General features: G+C 48.2%; 1 protein-coding gene across 3 annotated transcripts in view; it reads right to left on the minus strand.

Annotated features, from left to right (window-relative positions):
• Nucleotides 1-2219: 2219 nt before the first annotated feature.
• LOC144101037 (protein rhomboid-like) overlaps nucleotides 2220-19117 on the minus strand; it is a 240272-nt gene continuing 223374 nt past the window's right edge. Inside the window, exons 4-8 of one of the 3 annotated variants that reach the window (XM_077634046.1) lie at nucleotides 9625-9767; nucleotides 8684-8796; nucleotides 7612-7712; nucleotides 6854-6908; nucleotides 2220-5493 (exon numbers count right to left, since the gene is read on the minus strand). In XM_077634046.1, coding sequence (XP_077490172.1) covers nucleotides 5261-5493; nucleotides 6854-6908; nucleotides 7612-7712; nucleotides 8684-8796; nucleotides 9625-9767 — 645 coding nt within the window. In that variant the 3' untranslated portion in view covers nucleotides 2220-5260. The remainder of the gene's footprint in view (nucleotides 5494-6853; nucleotides 6909-7611; nucleotides 7713-8683; nucleotides 8797-9624; nucleotides 9768-19117) is intronic. The other 2 variants (XM_077634047.1, XM_077634048.1) reach the window with 2 other exon arrangements.

Consider the following 19117-nt stretch of genomic DNA (forward strand, 5'->3'; position numbering starts at 1 on the left):
CTCGCTTTATATCCTTTCTTTCATGGCGCAGTTGAGGTGTCCATCGAGGATTGCACAGTTACTGTGCCATTTCCTTTCCTCAAAATCTACAGTGCTGTCTTGATACACTATCGGGACCGCTGCTATGGGAAACAATTGAGCATACGCGCGCCTGCTCTGATTGGTGACTGCCTAGAATGTTTAGCACAGACTTGCACGACCTGCGAAATGGGTTTTTTGTGATGTATCAACTCTAAATATTACTTTATACCTATGGCTGTACTAGGCGTGTTGAAGACATACTCGGGACCCATGTTTTTCGTCCACCAGATCGTGAAAGAGCATGCATTTCTGTACTGATATTACATCTGCGGTTATATGAGACGTAGTGGGTTTGCCGTTACCATGCACATATGCTGGCATTACCAAAGCAATCATGCCCAGAGCCATCTAGTACTGACTTCAAGTCCACATGCTGCCCAAAGATCCAGTTAGTAATGGAGTTAGGATTACTTATTGCATTTTTTCTTTAAAATACTTTCAGCAAGTTTCTCACTCCAATTCCAAAACACTTCTCCTTTAATTGCGTCGAAAGGCACCCACAGGGCAAACAACAAAATCACACAAGAATCATGTTAAGGGAAAAAAAAACTTTAATAAAGTTGCAAATCTTTTTTCAAATAAATACTTTGTACAATAGGCTTAAAAAAAAAAACTCTGTCATCTACAGCTGTACAAACACGACACACATGAACAAATAATTGACGCATACATGACGCATGAGCGAATGCATTAGTGCCATGAGGAAAACACCTGGAATGACAATGGGCGCAAGGTCTAACACACAGCAGCACCAAGACAAAGCAATAGTGCTCCAGTAGCAGTTGCGCCCAAATAAACAGAATGTAGTAGAAAGCTCAATAGCACATTTTGGGTGTGACTCCAGCAACAAAGTGCGGGCACAGTTAGTGCCAAGAGTACCCAGGGCACCACAGAATGCCGGCACTGCCTAGGACAGTTGTGACAGTACACTTCTTTAACTGCCAAGAGTTCAGCCTGTTAATCCACTCAGAACTTATCGTTCTCAGTGTACACAGATCACTGCTGTTGTCATTGCCTTCAACAGATCTCACAATTGTAACTAATGCATGATAACTTGTGTCAAGAAAAGAGATTGTCTGACCTATAACTATTTGTTTTCTGGCATGTACTGCAAACTGTGCAAAAGTAGTCATAATGAATCACAAAGTTAGGATGCTCAGGCTGTTGCTGTCAATATATAAAGTACATAGCTTATGGCAAACACTATTTGCGATTGCAAGAAACTGAGAGAAACTGTTGGCAACGTTGCTTGGCATGTACTGCTGAAGACAGCTCGGCAAATGAGGGATGTTCCAGGTAATCCTGGTGCTAACTCTGCAAAAATGGTGTGTTTGGGTGGTATCAACCAGTGCGAGAAGCTGTGAAGGAGGCTGACACCAGTGTACATTTGGAAACCACTAAAAAACCTGCCACGTCTGTATCTTGAAAAGATAAAATGGAACGGCATGACAAAAAGAATAGTAACTCTTACTCAGTAAGTGCAGGACATACTGGTGAATGGAACATTTGGGAATGTGCGCTGTGCAAAACAGACTGCGTGGTGCTGTATTATGTACACCAGTGGAGACATGCATTTCCTCGTGTACACCAAGCTGCGGGCACTGCAGTGTCGTGTACCACAGAGCGAAGCATGCAACAGCTTTCGATTCCTGCCGAAACTTGTGAAAATTGCGTCCACCTGCACAAGAGGCCCAGTTAGGCCAGCAGTCACTGAGAAAAATGAGAGAACTATAGTGGTAACTTGCTTGCACCAAAATCTGAGGAATGACACGAAATCAGAAGTGTGTGACTGTGTGGCAAAATCGCCCTTTTCCAAGAACATTCTAGAAAACCAGTATGTCCTTATCAGCTGCACTATGCAGGCACCTGAAATTTCATGCATATTAAACGACCAATTTTTGCACTCAGTGCCAAGCAGTTTATTGTAGTTTACGCTATACTCGCCTGTAAAGCTTGCACTGGGCAAAAGTTTGAAGAAGCCTAAAACCGGTAGCTACACAAGAAGTGTTCTATGAGCCATTTCAACAATTATATTATAGACAAGCGTCATGTTTGCAAACAAAGGTGGCGCTGCGGTCGGCACCGACGTGAGGTGCAGGCAAAACACAGCACGCTTACACTGCGCCAAGCGAAACTGCCTTCGAACTTTAATGTGCTTCGTATTTTCACTGAGCCGCTTCACTCCGGAGGTCATGGAAATTAACACTATAGCTGCTTTGAACAAGGCAAATGTGATCCGAGAGCTCCGCGAATGCATGCATAGACGTTTTCCTCGAGCTCAATATGAAATTAAGCTTACTATGCTAAGCTATAAAATTTTGCTTCTTATTTTATAATTTATTCATGTGTGCACATTCTGCTAGATCTGCATGAAATCTGCTGTGTTCGCCAGGTTCTGATTGACCTACAATGTGAAAATTCAGATAATTTGGGAAATAACACTACGAGACTTTGCCGAGATCCTAGCGTCGTTGGGCCAGTGTTGAAACGACACACTTGTTGAAATTCGCGAAAATGAAAACGGAGAAAAAAACCGTCGTGCATGCTACTACCCGAGTCAGCTGCTTCAAGTGCGGCACGGTGTGAACGCTGAAGGCGACTGGCAGCAGCTTTTTGTTTTTTTTTTTTGCATGTGAAGTGATGCTCGGTATGTTGTCCGAGTGATAATCGTCTGAAAATGGCCCCCTGTGTTCAACTTACGATCCCAAGCACATAGAATATTGCGTCTAAACTTACGCTGAGAGCACGACAGAATGAGAACGAGTTGCAGGCATTACTTGATTTTTGCACAGTTCACCACGCGACCGAACAGCAATGATGCGAAGTCAGAGACACAAACCAACTTATTAGATTTGAATGCAGACACGCCATATAATAACCCAAGGGGCGAAGTGAGCTCGGTGTAATAAGCCACGAGCTCTGCGGTAATAATTAGCCGCGAAGCCGGTCCGTCGCCGAGCCTGTCTTGCTCCTCGAACCCTGCCCGTAGCTTTCTCGCCTATATGACTGCAGTAAACTTGTGATACTTATGCCGCTTCCTCTCTTCTGCATTGCGGCTCAACCAACTGCACCACGATTTGTCGGCACGTCGTGAATTGTGCCCAAAAACACGCAAGCATGGCACACCCAATGCGGAAGGTCCCGCTTTTTGCCTACACAATGAAAGTCGCTGCTGACGCCAGCGGCACTGCATCTCTTTGACGTCACGGCCTGATGCTTGTCTATAAAATATCTAGGCTGTCTTGTCAGCAATTCAGGAATAACTACAAAGGGCAGTCACATGTGGAAGCTATAAATGTTGTGCCATAAAAAAAGGCAAATGAGGTAATTGAAGTTGTGGACATGAGCAAAAAAGCATGAAGTGTAAAAAAAATTGAACGACAAAAAGAACATATTCACAGCAAACGACAAAATTTGCTAGCTTTCAATTGCATGCACGGAAGCTTTCTTTTTAGTCAACGTTCCAAAGTGAGACACTTTATTAACTAATTATGTTAAATGGTTTGTGAACCTGTCCCCTTCTAACAATGCAATAGCACAGCTACATCATTTGGAAAGATAACAATCCAATAACACAGCTACGTCATTTGGAACGATAACAAAAACTGGACTGCGGACATGAAGTGTTTACATTTTATGCTCCTAAACGAAGCAAGCCCCAATTCATAAATAAATATAATATAATATACACAGCATGCTTCTAACTACAGAGTCTTTTCGATTTATAACTACAATCTGGAATAGTACATGACATGGAGGTTGTAAAAAATCTATAGATATCTGGGCGCATCTAAATAAATATACTCTCACCGTCTGCTCTAGCATGCCTCGAGGAAATATAGACTATTTGTGCACGAGCTTACAAAGAATGGTGCTGTACAGACAAGCCACATTAAAGCAGTCAGATCATATTTGTCATCTAAAGAAAAGTCCCAGATGACACGCATTGGGCACGCCTACCGAAACACACACGTGCCAGTCCAGAAGAGCACAGATGGATGCCAGAAGTTGGGTCTGTGGCCAAGCATGTAAAGAGCCACTCATTCTTTCTGCAAAGTTGAGGACCAGCTGACTTTCCCTGCAGAATCTTTCTGAATGCCACCGGCAAAGTACAGTATGTTTGCTTTCATTTGCACAACCCTGCACGAAGTTGTCCCACACAAGTGGGTGTATTAGTGTAAAAAGTCCCAGCTGCTTGTACAGTAGCTGCCCTGTGTCTAAAGAAGGTCTCCGTCGATCCCTGAGGAGCTTCATTGTGCAATTGTACGACGCCTCCTTCCTTTCATGTGGCAGGATTTGAGCTGCGAGCAAATGTGCGGCAGTCTTGTCTTGGCTTGGCAGTGGGCTCGTGCTGTGAACTCCTCTGTAGCCATAGTGGCTGGTGCTCCGGCGTCGCATACGCTACTTTCACGGCAGTGTGTGCTGATCCATGTTACGGTGGTGCCTCAGGTGTTGGCCTTACTCCAACACAGCTGTGAAGTTCAAGCCATGATCTAATCCGACGAAACTATTTTCCACAGCAGTCATGAGAGTCACCAGAAATGTGGGCAAAAACAGTTTTCAGACTCTTTGGTTTGGAGCTTCTTGTGGCTTGGTGCTGTTGCCATCGTCGGAAGGCTCATTCTTGGCTTTTTGAAGACATGCAGCACTTTCCCATATCCGTTAAAGTCATTGAAATACATGAAACAGACACGCATATATCACTGCTTTGTGCACAAAATGGTACAATTCCAGAAATCATAGTATGACATAAATGATTCCAATTGCATAACTGGCTTCAAAATGTTTCCAGGACAGGGTGCATGACCGATTTTTTTTTCAGCTCACTGTTTTGTCTTGAATGAATCCCAAATGCACAGTGAAAACTGCTACAGACTGTCTTCAGAAGCTTTCTCGTGTCCTCAGACTCACTGAAATGTGAGCTCACATTTCTTCATTGGTGACTGGAAAACAAGTTAGGAAGCACCATTTATGCATCCTCTTTGTGCGTGTCTTGGGAGCTCTTTTGTGCCATGATCTTTGCCAGCCACAGCATGTGGTCTTCCTCGCTTCCTCGATGCTTGATGTTTTGATGAAAAGCTGCTCTAAAAACACAGGGCGTGCTTGACCAGCAGCTGCTGGTGACAGGCAGCTGCCAGACTTGAGGTCGTTAAAAAGCCGTGTTGCCACTCTTGCGCACTCAGTAGTTGAAGATGTTGAAGAGCACAGCGAAGAGTGTGCAGGCCGCGTACACACCTAGTGCCACCCACCACAGTAACTGTTCGTGCAGCTTTTGTTCAAAGTTTTTGAGCACCAGCAAACCGATGGTGAGGCCCGCTAGTGCACCCGTCAGGTGCGCCACATATGATACCGGCGGCCCGTGAGGTTCGGCGGCGTACCGGTCGTAGACTGCGAAGCCGACGTCCGCAGAGGCTGCATAAAGGAAGAACAGAGAACAAATAAGACAAATGCGCTGTAGCAGCAGTTGAAACAAAAACAATGACATTACTACATTATAATACTGCTGTGCAGTAAGATCAGTGGAATAGCTGGATGTTATTTACAAGTAGTGTTTGTGAATTTTGGAAACTAAAGACGGAGATGTGCATGATATGGTAGCTCGCATTATTATGTTAAGGTTGTTCTGATAGCCAGTGACTAGCATAACTGACATTTTTGGTTACGCGTTTTGTTCTCTGGAACGATGCGTAAGACATTATTACATAAAGATCACCACGTTGAATTTGCTTACGTGCAGCAAATAATTTATAAACGAATTTCTTCTCTCGTGTCGTTTCACTTTCGAAGCTGAACGGTTCCTATGATGTAATCTTGACCGTCAGGTCATGTGAAGCATAAAACAGTGCAGTACAGTCACTGCTTCAGTCCTCATTTTGATACTCTCCAACTCTTGCACCAACAACCTGATTGATCACAAATGGGTAAGCAGCGATATATCGCCGTTTTATTACACCTCATGTGAGCTGCAGTACAAGATGACATCACAGCCACTGTATGCCTATTTAAAACGAAAACAGCATGACCGAAGAAACTTGATTATTAATTATTTAGAGGCATAGTCATGTTCCACCTGGCGGTTTATGTTTTCTAATGTTGGTAAACAAACAGCCAAAGTTTGACTCTGTGTTAAAAGTAATGAGACAATAGTAAAGTAATTCAGCACCATTAGCAGAATTAGCAGCATTGTACTGTCTATCTGCAGAAAAAAGTATATGCGATGCGGGTAAGCCGTAAATATTTATTGTGACCCAGTCAGGTAAGCCAGTTGCCTGAACTTTCTGCATGTGTGAGGAAACGTGCTCATGATTAACCCGCTGGGAATAATATCAAGTGAATGGGTTGTGAGGGAGCGCTGTAATAAGCTTTCCCCCTATGACACGAATCCAGTAAACTTGTGATGCCGATAACACAACCCGCGATATGTAGGTGGTACGAGCGAGGTCTCTCTTTTTAGACCTCCTTCTCACAACCTGCCAATATCACGTACATTCGGGCATTATGCACACCAGAGTTCCACAGCTGTTTACACAGCAAAGCAAAGCTGTGAGGGCAGCGAGACTTTCCGTGCGGATAAGTCCTGATGCGGGAAGGGTGCATTTCAGCCATAATATTTCAGAAACGTTGACACGTTAATGCGCTTGGAATCCACCACACGTAGAAAAATGCAAGGCGACTCAGACTGGCGCAGAGCTGAATAAAGCAACAGCACTGCTTCAGACTGCGAGGGACACAATTTATTCTAAAAGAAAGAAAAAAACAAGGCACCACTTACCGATCACAAATACGCCCACCAGCCTCACGAGACCGAACTGCATCTGGTTGTAGTTCTGCAAAACAACAAATTGAAAATAAATAAATGGTTGCACTCGCAAAAATACAATCTCAAAATTCCTCTCTTATTCCTACCATCAAAATATTGATACGAAGGATGAAAGCAGAAATTAGTGAGCTGAAAATACAACTAGAAAGTGACGTGCCACTACTCAAATCTTGCACAATACAGCGGCAAGTCGACAACTTTTTGCTATGTACAGTGTTCAATAGATTTATTCGGCTTGTACAGTTTGCTTCACTGCACAGTACGCAAGGCATGCAGGCACGCTCGCTTTCTGCACCAGGCAAACAAGCCACAAGACTACGGCTACGCCGGATGAAGCCACTGGCCGCACATTTATTACATCAGCACTTCAGGCACCGAAAATATTGCAGTGAAGCCTCACTTTTGGTTAAAAAAACATCTTCCTCCATGTTAAAACACAATCACTAGGAGCACACCAAGCTCGCTTCACTGTAAGACAAAAATGCCATGCGGCAGAGCTCGCACACGATTGCAGGAATTTTGCGACGTTCATTCCTTTTAAGTTATCCCTGCGATGACGGAGCTTCATCGGTTCAGCAATCGATGCTTACCGAGGACTACACTTGGACGGAATTGTTTTAGCTATCCCCTTTAAAGTACCCGCAGACACTATGCTTCAAACGAGGGTGTACAGTTAGGCGAAAGAAGAGAAGGAGCCAGGTGGCACTCACCAGTAGCACATTGGCTAGGTGGGCCGCTAGCAGCGCGTAGACGCCACCCGAGGCACCTACGAGGTAGACGTCCGTGTCGAACACGGACGTGCCCAGGGAGCCTGCACCACAGAGAGAGGAAGGTCAAAGTAATCAGACAAAAACAAAAGTTTTCACACATTTTGTTTGCCAAAATACGTGTGCTACCTACGTAAGCAGTTTCCGGGGTGTCTCTAGATAGCGATCACAACTGTACTTCGGGCTCTCTACAACTTGGGACCGACGTAAGCGTCAAAGCAGGGTGGGGTTTGCGAGTGGAAGAGAGGCTGGGCAGTCACCCTCCTCCTCAGTGACCAATTTTATGCAGAAACACCTTGGAAGAACTCAATAAAAAAAAGAAAGCTCAAGATCTGCGTACTCAAAATAGCACCCCCACCCTCCCCGCAAACGCCCCTCCAAGAGAGGCGCATAGATCCGCGCCTGCGTTAAAGTGGCCCGCACATTTTCGAGAAAGTAAACAATGTCGACAGGATGCCGATATTGAGAACTGATAGTAACCGAAGATTCCACAGCAGCGCCACATATGTGTAGTAATAGTAGCGACAACCAAAGGCTAAGATATTATAGTTAGAAAACCGGCAACGGGCGTTCTTTTCGTCTATAGTTTCGCGGTAACCGGGATTTGACACGCGGTGTTAACGACCGCCAGAGGGCGCGGTTGCTCTCGGCGGCTACCAGATGGCGCTACCTGTTCTGTCCCAGCGCGCTTCGTCGCGGTCGCCGAGCAACAGGTGCGAAGCGCGTTTCACGAGGCGAGAGAAAAGCCTCACACGATGCTACCCGAGAGAATGAGGCAATAGTAGATGAAAGGAGGGTAAAAGAGAGGTATGAGTTCAGCGTCAGCACACTCTATACTCGGGACGAGAGGGGAAAATGGAGATTACAAATCAGGACGGCGCCTCTTGAGAGAGGAGGTCGAGAGAGAGAGAGAGAGAGAGAGATAGGGAGAGAGAGAGAGAGAGAGATAGGGAGAGAGAGAGAGAGAGAGAGAGAGAGAGAGAGAGAGAGAGAGAGCATGTAGGATCCCCCTCACCTGCGAGCACTCCGGCCATGTAGACCGTGCCGATGCGAAGCGAGCCGTGGACCATCTCCAGCGGCAGGCCGACCAACATCTGGACCAGCAGGTTGAACAGCAGATGGATCCACCTGTTGCCGTAAGAGGGGGTAAAAGACGGTTGAAGGGCAAGTGAGGTAGGGTCAACGACAAAGGTCAACAACCTGGACCGCCCATTGAGGTTTGCCGGGTTTTTAAAACATTTCTCACTAATCTTACAAAGTAGAAATCAAGAGTAGCTATTCAATAAATAAATCAATCAATCAATTTTATTTTTCCAGAAAGGTAGCTGTATGGTCTCCTGGGCTGAAAGCTGCTCAAGCAGCTCGACTGAGGCCCAAGAGACCACTACAAGACAGTAGCAGTCAAATAGAAGGCACAGCTATAGCACCAATAATTATCAAATAAGTTGAGAAAATTCAAAACGTGAAATGAACGTTGGAAAGTTCAAAAGAAAATACCTGGGTCGAAAATATAGTAATTACATCCTAAAACAGTAAACACAATCAAGACAATTCATAACGATTATCATATCCGGGTGCAGCAAATCCTTGCTGAGAAGAGATCGCTCAATTCGGAGTGTCTCTCCCAAAGTCTTCGGGGGAAGCTGCACTGTTGCACTACATATTGTACCATAGGGGCGGATTTATTTGTGGGGGATGGGGGGGGGGGGGGGGCGACAATCGAGAAATTTTACATCCAGAAACCATGCCGAACCCCGTTTTTTCGGCCAAATAAGTGGAAGAAATGCATGACTCAGATGGAATCAACCCCCATGGAGCCGCTTCCTCCAAGAATGACCCGTAAGTCAGTCCCCGCTGTAGCACCACCTCGCTTTATCGAAACGCAGCTTGTACCGAAATCCGGCGACCAGCAACTTGATGCACACGCGAACAGCAAGAAAAAGGGAGGGAACTCACCCCGCGTGGAGGACCATGTAGAACACGAACCGCCATACTTGTAGGCGCTTGTCCGGCCTGTAGATGAAGAAGCTGTCGATGGGCACCGGACCCGTGGGCGTCACGGCGCCCGTGGTCACCGTGTAGTAGGTGAAGAAGCCCAGCTGCGCATGATAAAAGAAAAAAGAAAAGAAATGTCGACGTTAGGTATTTCCTTTTGCTGCATTGTATTTCATCATCTACAAGTGCAGAGAAAGAGAGACGCTTGCGACGTTAAAAAGCGCTCGCCCCCAGCCACAGCTGAAAGTCCACACACAGCACACAACTAAACAGCGCATTTGGAAGAGTAGAACCAGCGGAAAGGATGCAGACACGGTATAGACACACAGGACGACGTTGCAGTGTATAGTACACGTACTTAGAGCGTACGCATACAGTGTACACAAGCGGTGTAGTACATATACCACGCAATGACGCGTGGTATACAGGCCGTCTTGATGGCAGCCGTAGTCTACATGGCAATCAAGACAGCACAATGCAGCTGCAGTCAAAGATTTAATGTGCGGCGACTGCCTTCCTGTACCGCACGAATACGAATACAGGTGAGCCATAGCGCAGCAAACACGCCTAGTAACACTTAACAAAAATGACTGCGGCCGGGACTGCAGCCGCTACAAGTGAGACACCAAGCCGAAGCGCTTTCCTCTGTCCACCAAAACGAAGAGTACACCGCAGCTAAAGTCACAAATGTTTCTCCCTTTTTCACGAAAGAGAAAGCTAGCGTAAGCTCTAGCTCCCTTCGTATTCTGAGAACGCCTGCTCCAAGGCCCCATCCGATGGACAACAGCCTCATTGAACGACATCAGCTGCGCACGGCGGTTCTTAGCCGCTTAGCTCGGACAAGGTGACGAAAAACATTATGTTCGAGGCGCCGGCCTAGTCCGGCCAGCCCGTGTCCTATTACATGGCGGGTGATGGGGGTCATGGCATGATACAACGCGTATCAAGAAAAAAGCAAAACCACAGAGTAAAAGAACAGAACACAATCTCAGCTCTGAGAAAGAACCCGAGAGGGCAAGCAACAGTCCTCCGTATACGACTCAACGAACGTTGCTCAAGGCGCAATATAAAGGCGCAGAGAACGCATATTCACCCTAAAGTGAAACAGGCAGTACTTCTTGGCGGGCTAGTCGGCGAGTCTTTCAGTGCCTCTTCTCACGTCTCGGGGTTTTTTCCCGTATACTTTTCCTAAAGACAGGCAAACACATTATTCGCGCACTCGGCGATGGGTCCTTTGTCTGGTCCGACATGATCCCTCCCGAGGTCGACACCGAAAGGGAAGGAGGAGGGGGAGGGGGGGGGCGCAGGATGATTAGCGGCCGATCGGAGGTCATCACCGGCATGCCGGAGCTCCGCAAAGACAGACGCCAGACGTCGCTCCTCGCAGCGGCACGCCGGCGGCGCAGAAGAAGGACGGCCGTGACGAGGATCACTGGACGGCGGTGGTCACGCCTGGACAGGCCCGCCACCTGGCAGCCGCGTGGCCGGCACGCGTTACGCACCGCTAATGACCCTAATGAGAGAGACGCCGGCGCTGGCCGGAGACGCCATACCCCTGGTGTGTGTATATCTTCTCTCCCCCTCTCTCGGGGGCACGCCTCCCCGGCTCCATCTTTCTCCTCGGAGGCCAGGCCTGCTGCCGTCGGCTCCTCAGACGCGGCACACACGCCCACAGCGAGAGAGGGAGAGGGCGAAGGTTGCGTACACACGGGAGAAAACGTTGGCAGCGTCCCACTGCTCGCTTAGGTGCATGACCCTTAGGTGGAACCCGCCGACAACCGTATACACATGCGGGACCGGAGGTGTACTCCGATGAACCGCGTCAAGAACACCCCGTGCATTTGCAGCGGAAACACTTGACAACATTGACCAAAACGTGAGTACATATGGAGAGTCGCTGAAGTGTCTGCCCGTTAGATTACCTGGCAAGGACCGGCAGCGGACTCGACGGCAAGCGAGGCTGAGAGACGATGCAAAGCGTGGAAACGAACACTTTTTCTTCGGTGAAGCTCAAAATCTCGCCCGGCCAAATATTACCATCTCGCGTACGCAGCTGATGAGGCACGCACATAGTATGTCTCCTAGTCTGACCCGATTCCCCTTTGGACAAGACGATGACAGTGGCGACGCTAGCATACAAAGCGATAGCCGAAGACCCCGGAAACGAGGACACAGAAGACAGGCGCTCGGCTACTGATCCGGAGTTCCCGGGTTCGAACCCGACCGCGGTGGCAGCGTTTCGATGGAGGCAAAACGCATAGGCGCCCGTGTGCTGTGCGATGTCAGTGCACGTTAAAGATCCCCAGGTGGCCGAATTGTTCCGGAGCCCTCCACTACGGTACCTCTTTCTTTCTTCTTTTACTCCCTCCTTTATCCCTTCCCTTAAGGCGCCGTTCAGGTGCCCGCCGATATGTGAGACAGATACTGTGCCATTTCTTGTAATAATAATAATAATAATAATAATAATAATAATAATAATAATAATAATAATAATAATAATAATAATAATAATAATAATAATAATAATAATAATAATAATTGGCTTTGAGGAAAGGGAAATTGCGCAGTATCTGTCTCATACATCGTTGGACACCTGAACCGCGCCGTAAGGGAAGGGATAAAGGAGGAAGTGAAAGAAGAAAAGAAGAGAGAGGTGCCGTAGTGGAGGGCTCCGGAATAACTTCGACCACCTGGGGATCTTGAACGTGCACTGACATCGCACAGCACACGGGTGCCCTAGCGTTTAGCCTCCATAAAAACGCAGCCGCCGCGGTCGGGTTCGAACCCGGAATTTCTTTTCTCATAAAACCAATTTTCAGAAGATTCTGGCGCAAGAAGCCGGGGCCTACGCTTCAACACTCAGCATGTGTCCACTGTATTGAGCGTGCGTTCCTCAAAGAGCCTGGGCCCTCTCCCTCAGACCATGCAAACGAGCCTACCAAATCTTTCTAGAGCGCGGCTTTCTGTTTAACTACGCTCTAAAAAAAATGAAAACGGCCCTTGCATTGACTCCCCCGGGTGGTCGAAATTATTCCGGAGCCCTCCACTACGGCAATAATTCTTCCTTTCTTCTTTCACTCCCTCCTTTATCCCTTCCCTTACGGCGTGGTTCAGGTGTCCAACGATATATGAGACAGATACTGCGCCATTTCCTTTCCCAAAAAAAATCCCATTATTATTATTATTGACTCCTGTGTACTCTCCCCTTTCTCTCAGCCCACACATCGCTGAAGCGCTTCCAAGTACATAGATATACACACGAAAAACGTATGAAAGCGATCCAATCATTCAGTACACAGCGAAACTCTAATAACCATTCCCTCCTGTACTGCTACTTCATCTTTCCAGTCAACGCGGCGGTGGGTCTGCTTGACGCCTTTCCGGTTGGACGCGTCTTCGTTCAGAAAGAGCATACCCCCCCCCCCCCCCCCTCTTCCACGAAATCGGGCGTTTTGGAGTGCGCAGCTACTCTAGACATACAAGCATCCATGAAGAATCTCGACAGATCGATATATATATATATATATATATATATATATATATATATATATATATATATATATATATATATATATATATATATATATATATATATATATATATACAGGTATACATACACTATAGGGAAGCATTGCCTTTGACATGCCGAACGAGAAGATGCAACGCTCAAGAGCTTCGTTTCAGCTCTACTTAAAATTCAGAAATATGCCCCGGCCGGTAATATGCCTTTATAAGCGTTCTCCCTGTAGCGACCGCGGCATGTTCGCGTTACTATTCGTATATTAAAGTGCGAAATGGCGTACACAGAGGGCGCGAGATGACCCGATGACTGCGAGTATAGGAACAGTGTCGACCAGGAGCGGAAGCGGTGCCAAAGGAAGCCGCCGCCGCATCAGCATGCGACTGCGAGTCCTCATTTAAAGCAGCGCTTTTCTCAAGAATTTCAGGGCGGAGGCCACGAGGGCGTGTGTACAGTACTCACGGATTGAAATAGGACATTCGGAGCGCGTGGCCGTCGCTTCATGGAGCGCCGCCCGTAGACGCTCATGGAACCAAGGTGGTGCATTGTGGTATGGCGCGAGAGGGAGAACATCTACAAAGCAGAATTGTTCCTTCCAGTAGCTAATGAGCCGGCCTGTGGCTTACCACATGCCTGCGTGGCACTGCAAGGCTAGCGCTCCGAATGTCCTATTTCAATCCGTGAGTACTGTACATGCCCGAGAATGCGCGGTGTGTGACGCTCCATACATGGTACGCGCAAAGGGTGGCGAAGCGAAGGTGAGGAAGGTATAGAACAGAACCATGCATCACGGGCTGCGTTATGACTGAACAAAAAAAAAAAAGGGGGGGGGGGGGGGAGGGGGGCTCAACACGAAAGCAGAACCATGCACGGATGTCTTCCGGTGACGACGAGTAAGTAATGAATAAGATTCAGCTATACGCCGGCCGCGGAAAAAGGACGCCACAGCACGTAGCCTTTGCCAAAAGTAGCCTGGCAACGTGGTTCGTTCATCAGCCGTGTATAGCGAAGCACTTGCAAGCTTAGAGGAATAATAATTGGTTTTTGGGGAAAGGAAATGGCGCAGTATCTGTCTCACATATCTCGGCGGACACCTGAACCGCGCCGTAAGGGAAGGGATAAAGAAGGGAGTGGAAGAAGAAAGGAAGGGAGATGTGCCGTAGTGGAGGGCTCCGGAATAATTTCGACCACCTGGGGACCTTTAACGTGCACTGACATCGCACAACCCTCGTACTCATATTTCGAGACCTTTAGTTTTTTAGTGGATACAATTAGAGCTCCACAGTGGTCATGCGCTCGGCTACTGAGCCGGAGCACCCGGGTTCGAATCCGACCGCGGCGGCCGCGTTTCGATGCAGGCGAAATGCAGAAAAAAGGTGCCCGTACGCTGTGCGATATTAGTGCGCGTTAAAGATCCGAAGGTGGTCTTAATTACTCAGGAACCCCCTCCACTATACGCCATCCCTTCTTCTCTTTATCCTTTCACTCCCTCCTTCCTCTCTTCCCTCGCGGCGTAGTTGAAGTGTCCACCGAGGTATGTGAGACAGTTAATGCGCCCTTTCCGTTCCTCAAAAACCACTTACCGCTGCAAGGGTGCAACGAAACTATGCCGTTGCTTTTCTTCTTCGCGTTTTCTACTTAGGGTGCATAATAGGGGGGGGGGGGGGGGGGGGCTCATCTCGGAAGGTTCACACTCGGTTACCCTTGCTCACTAAGCGCGTCACTCGGATCATCAAAGAGCAATTAAAGACGGAAAATAACATAAACAAGCTACGTTTTTGCGCAAGACGGGCCCAGCCACGCGAGAACGGCTCCGCGCTCACGTGACCAAGGCAACAACAGCACGAGCGGTGTTCCCCGTGCATGCAGGCCTTCGTCCCGAGTGCATTATCCCTGCACAACACCGTGTCGAGTGAGCCGGCACCGCTCGCGCCTGCCATCTGTCGGCGGCGGCGGCGGCACAGGCTCAGCCGCCGAGGCAGGCAGCAAACCGAAGCATCCTTGTTCCCCCCGCTCTTTAAAAGGAACGCCGGCGGCAAGTTGGAGGCAGTAATTCATCTCCTTGCTCTGTCCGCCTCCCCCCATTCTTTCTTTGTGCGTGCTTGTTTTTTCCCGGCGAAAGAACATGGCTCCGCCCCCCCCCCCCCCCTCTCTCTAGCGCTGGTTTCGATCCTGGCTCGGATGTGCGGTCTAGCTGCGATGCGTCTTCCAGAAGGCGACAAAGGGAGAAATACCGAACAGCAACAGCGGACGTCGCTATAATAACCTGACAGTGGTAGCCCTCTCCGTAAGCCATTTAAACAGCGACAGCTGCTGCTGTACGAGAGAAATTCCATGTGGTGAAGGCCCTTCACTCCTTTAAGAGTTGTCATCATTTGCGCATTGCAATATCGGTCATTAATAATAAACATCATCATCAGTCCAACTACTTCCAATGCAGGACGTATGCCTCTCCCATGTCCCATGTCTGTGCCTGCTGCGACCACCCAATCCCAAACTTCTTAATCTCATCCGCCCACCTAACCTTCTGCCGCCCCCTGCTACACTTGCCTTCTCTTGGAATCCACTCCGTTACCCTTAAGGACCAGCAGTTGTCTGACCTTCGCATCATATGCCCTGCCCAAGCCCATTTCTCCCTCTTGATTTCGACTAGGATGTCATTAACTCCTTTGTTCCCTAATGCTACCACTCTGCTGTCCTCCCGTATCTTACCGTTACCCTTATGTCCATTTACATATCACAATGCGATGCGCTCAATTTAATTTCACATATTTTCATTAACCTCCAAGTTTCTGCCCCATAGTGCTAAATGACAGTCAGCGGCATATCACGCCTCAACACTATATATCATAAACTACCAGGCATGCCATCTACACAGCGCGGGGCTCCAGTTTAATATCGGCCACCCAGCAACACAGCGAACAAAGAGACAACTGAGGTGGAGGTCGGAGTGCGTGTGGTGCAATGCCAGTCAAAGACGGCGGACAGGCGGGATTTCAATTAAACAGAGGGGGCCGCCGGGACGCGCCCTTTTCTCCCGTTTATTATTAAAGGGAGCAGGGAAAGCAGGAGAGCCGCCCGTCGCCTTTCCCTCCGTTCCCTTTCCTCCTCTCCGCCCAATCCCTCCTCCTCCTCCTCCCTTCATAGATCACCCGCCTGCATCGCACGAGACCCGCCGCGGTGGCTCAGTGGTTAGGGCGCTCGACTACTGATCCGGAGTTCCCGGGTTCGAACCCGACCGCGGCGGCTGCGTTTTTATGGAGGAAAAACGCTAAGGCGCCCGTGTGCTGTGCGATGTCAGTGCACGTTAAAGATCCCCAGGTGGTCGAAATTATTCCGGAGCCCTCCACTACGGCACCTATTTCTTCCTTTCTTCTTTCACTCCCTCCCTTATCCCTTCCCATACGGCGCGGTTCAGGTGTCCTACGATATATGAGACAGATACTGCGCCATTTCCTTTCCCAAAAAAACCAATTATCGCACGAGCTAGCGGGCACGTCTGGGCACGGCTCTCTCCGGAGGGGACCTTGGCGATGGCGTAAGACGCCAGATGTGCTGCGCGGGGGAGGCAGCCAAGCAGCCCAGACAACAAAGCAAAAAGCCGCGCGGGCAGCCAGGCATGGGGCAGCGTGATCCCATGGAGAGCCACGGTTAATTCGCGCGTCCGCTCGCTGCAGGCTCAACGCGTGTGTGGCTCGCCGAGAGAGCACCGTTCCGCACGGACGCCTGCTGCCCCGGGGCCCATCTCGCAATGTCCACTATACACTCCAGAGACGTAGAAACAGAGACAAAAAGGACGAAAAGAAAGAAAGACGTAGTGCCTGGGGCAATACCTATTACCGGAGAAGAGGAAAAATTAGAGAGAAAATTATAATGAAAAGAGAAGCAAAGAAAACAACTGCGTAGACAGCTATAGATTACTGTCTGGAGGCCATGAAATTGTTCACCTCTAAAGAAAGATCCGGACAACAGAGATGGCTTTCGCCGCCCCGTGCGTTGGCTTGTTTCGCGCCAGGCATATACTTCCATATATATCGGCATATATGGCAGTATGTATGGTCGGAATGTGCATATATGATATTTATATATCGTCGCCGACAAACGTAGGGCGACAATATATAAATATCATATATGCAACATATGCTCGCAGAATGTGAGCAGTGTGGCAATATTATATATATATATATATATATATATATATATATATATATATATATATATATATATATATATATATATATATAGATTTAAGAGAAGTGGGCACTTCTACAAAGACACTTTTATTTATCAACGTTTCGACCGCGGTGCGGTCTTCTTCAGGACTGAAGAAGACCGCACCGCGGTCGAAACGTTGATAAATAAAAGTGTCTTTGTAGAAGTGCCCACTTCTCTTAAATCTTTATTCTGCGGAGCCAACGCAACCTACGTTCGTAACATATATATATATATATATATACACACACGCCGACCAGACACATGCGTGCAGGCTCTTCGCAGCGCACAATTCCTAAGAATACCACTTACGCAACACAGCTCGGTAGCACAATGTTTCGAAATTCCTCGTCTAATACGAGGCTTCACGAGAACTCCACGTTTCGTTCCTGAGCCTAAAATCTCTACGAACGAGAAAAATCTAGCCCAATCGAAACATTGCGTACTACAAAAACACGCTAGCGAACTGTGCGATGTCAGTGCACGTTAAAGATCCCCAGGTGGTCGAAATTATTCCGGAGCCCTCCACTACGGCACCTCTTTCTTGCTTTCTTCTTTCGCTCCCTCCTTTATCCCTTCCCTTACGGCGCGTTTCAGGTACAGTGGCTGTCACTGTAGTTCAGGTGTCCGCCGATATGTGAGACAGATACTGCGCCATTTTCTTTCCCAAAAAACCAACCAACCAAACAAGGCACAGCTACACACTCCACCTGACGCCTTCTTCTTGCACTAATGGGACAGGTATGAAACGCGCTAGCATAAGACGCGTCTCACGTTCGTACGCTCAAATCAGAGAGGTGTAAAAAGTGAGTACCCGCCGCGGTGGCTCAGTGGTTAGGGCGCTCGACTACTGATCCGGAGTTCCCGGGTTCGAACCCGACCGCGGCGGCTGCGTTTTTATGGAGGAAAAACGCTAAGACGCCCGTGTGCTGTGCAGTGCACGTTGAAGATCCCCAGGTGGTCGACATTATTCCGGAGCCGTCCACTACGGCACCTCTTTCCTCCTTTCTTCTTTCACTCCCTGCTTTATCCCTTCCCTTACGGCGTGGTTCAGGTGTCCAACGATATGTGAGACAGATACTGGGCCATTTCCTTTCGCCAAAAAACAACTATTATTATTATGTAAAGGAGAGTAAGTTGTCCTCTAGATCACTCCTTTTTATAAAAGGGATTGCGCTAGAGGTCAGATTATTCCCTTTTTACTCTCATATAAATGTATTCGTGTTTAGAGAGGAGCTCCCACTTGACTGCAAGATGTTGCGGCAAATCCGTATTACAAGTTCAGGCAGGTGCCTGCTTCCTCCACTTTATTTCAACTAACGCAAAGGATCAACTCGCACCTACAGGCGTATATATAAAGCGAAAAGACATGGCGAATATGGAGGCCATGGCTCCCTCCCCACAAACTCCGACGAAGGCGAACATAGCCCCCGCGGAAATCACTGACTGATAATAATAAAATAGTTTTGGGGGGAAAAAATGGCGCAGCATCTGTCTCTTTTATCGATGGACACCTGAACCGCGCCGCAAGGAAAGGAATAAAGGAGGGAGTGAAAGAAGAAAGAAAGAAAGAGGTGCCGTAGTAGAGGGCTCTAGAATAATTTCGACCACCCGGGGATCTTTAACGTCCGCTGACATCGCACAGGACACGGGCGCCTTAGCGTTTTTCCTCCATAAAAACGCAGCCGCCGCGGTCGGGTTCGAGCCCGGGAACTCCGGATC

Source organism: Amblyomma americanum, chromosome 8 (assembly GCF_052857255.1).
Source record: "Amblyomma americanum isolate KBUSLIRL-KWMA chromosome 8, ASM5285725v1, whole genome shotgun sequence".
NCBI lineage: Eukaryota > Metazoa > Arthropoda > Arachnida > Ixodida > Ixodidae > Amblyomma > Amblyomma americanum.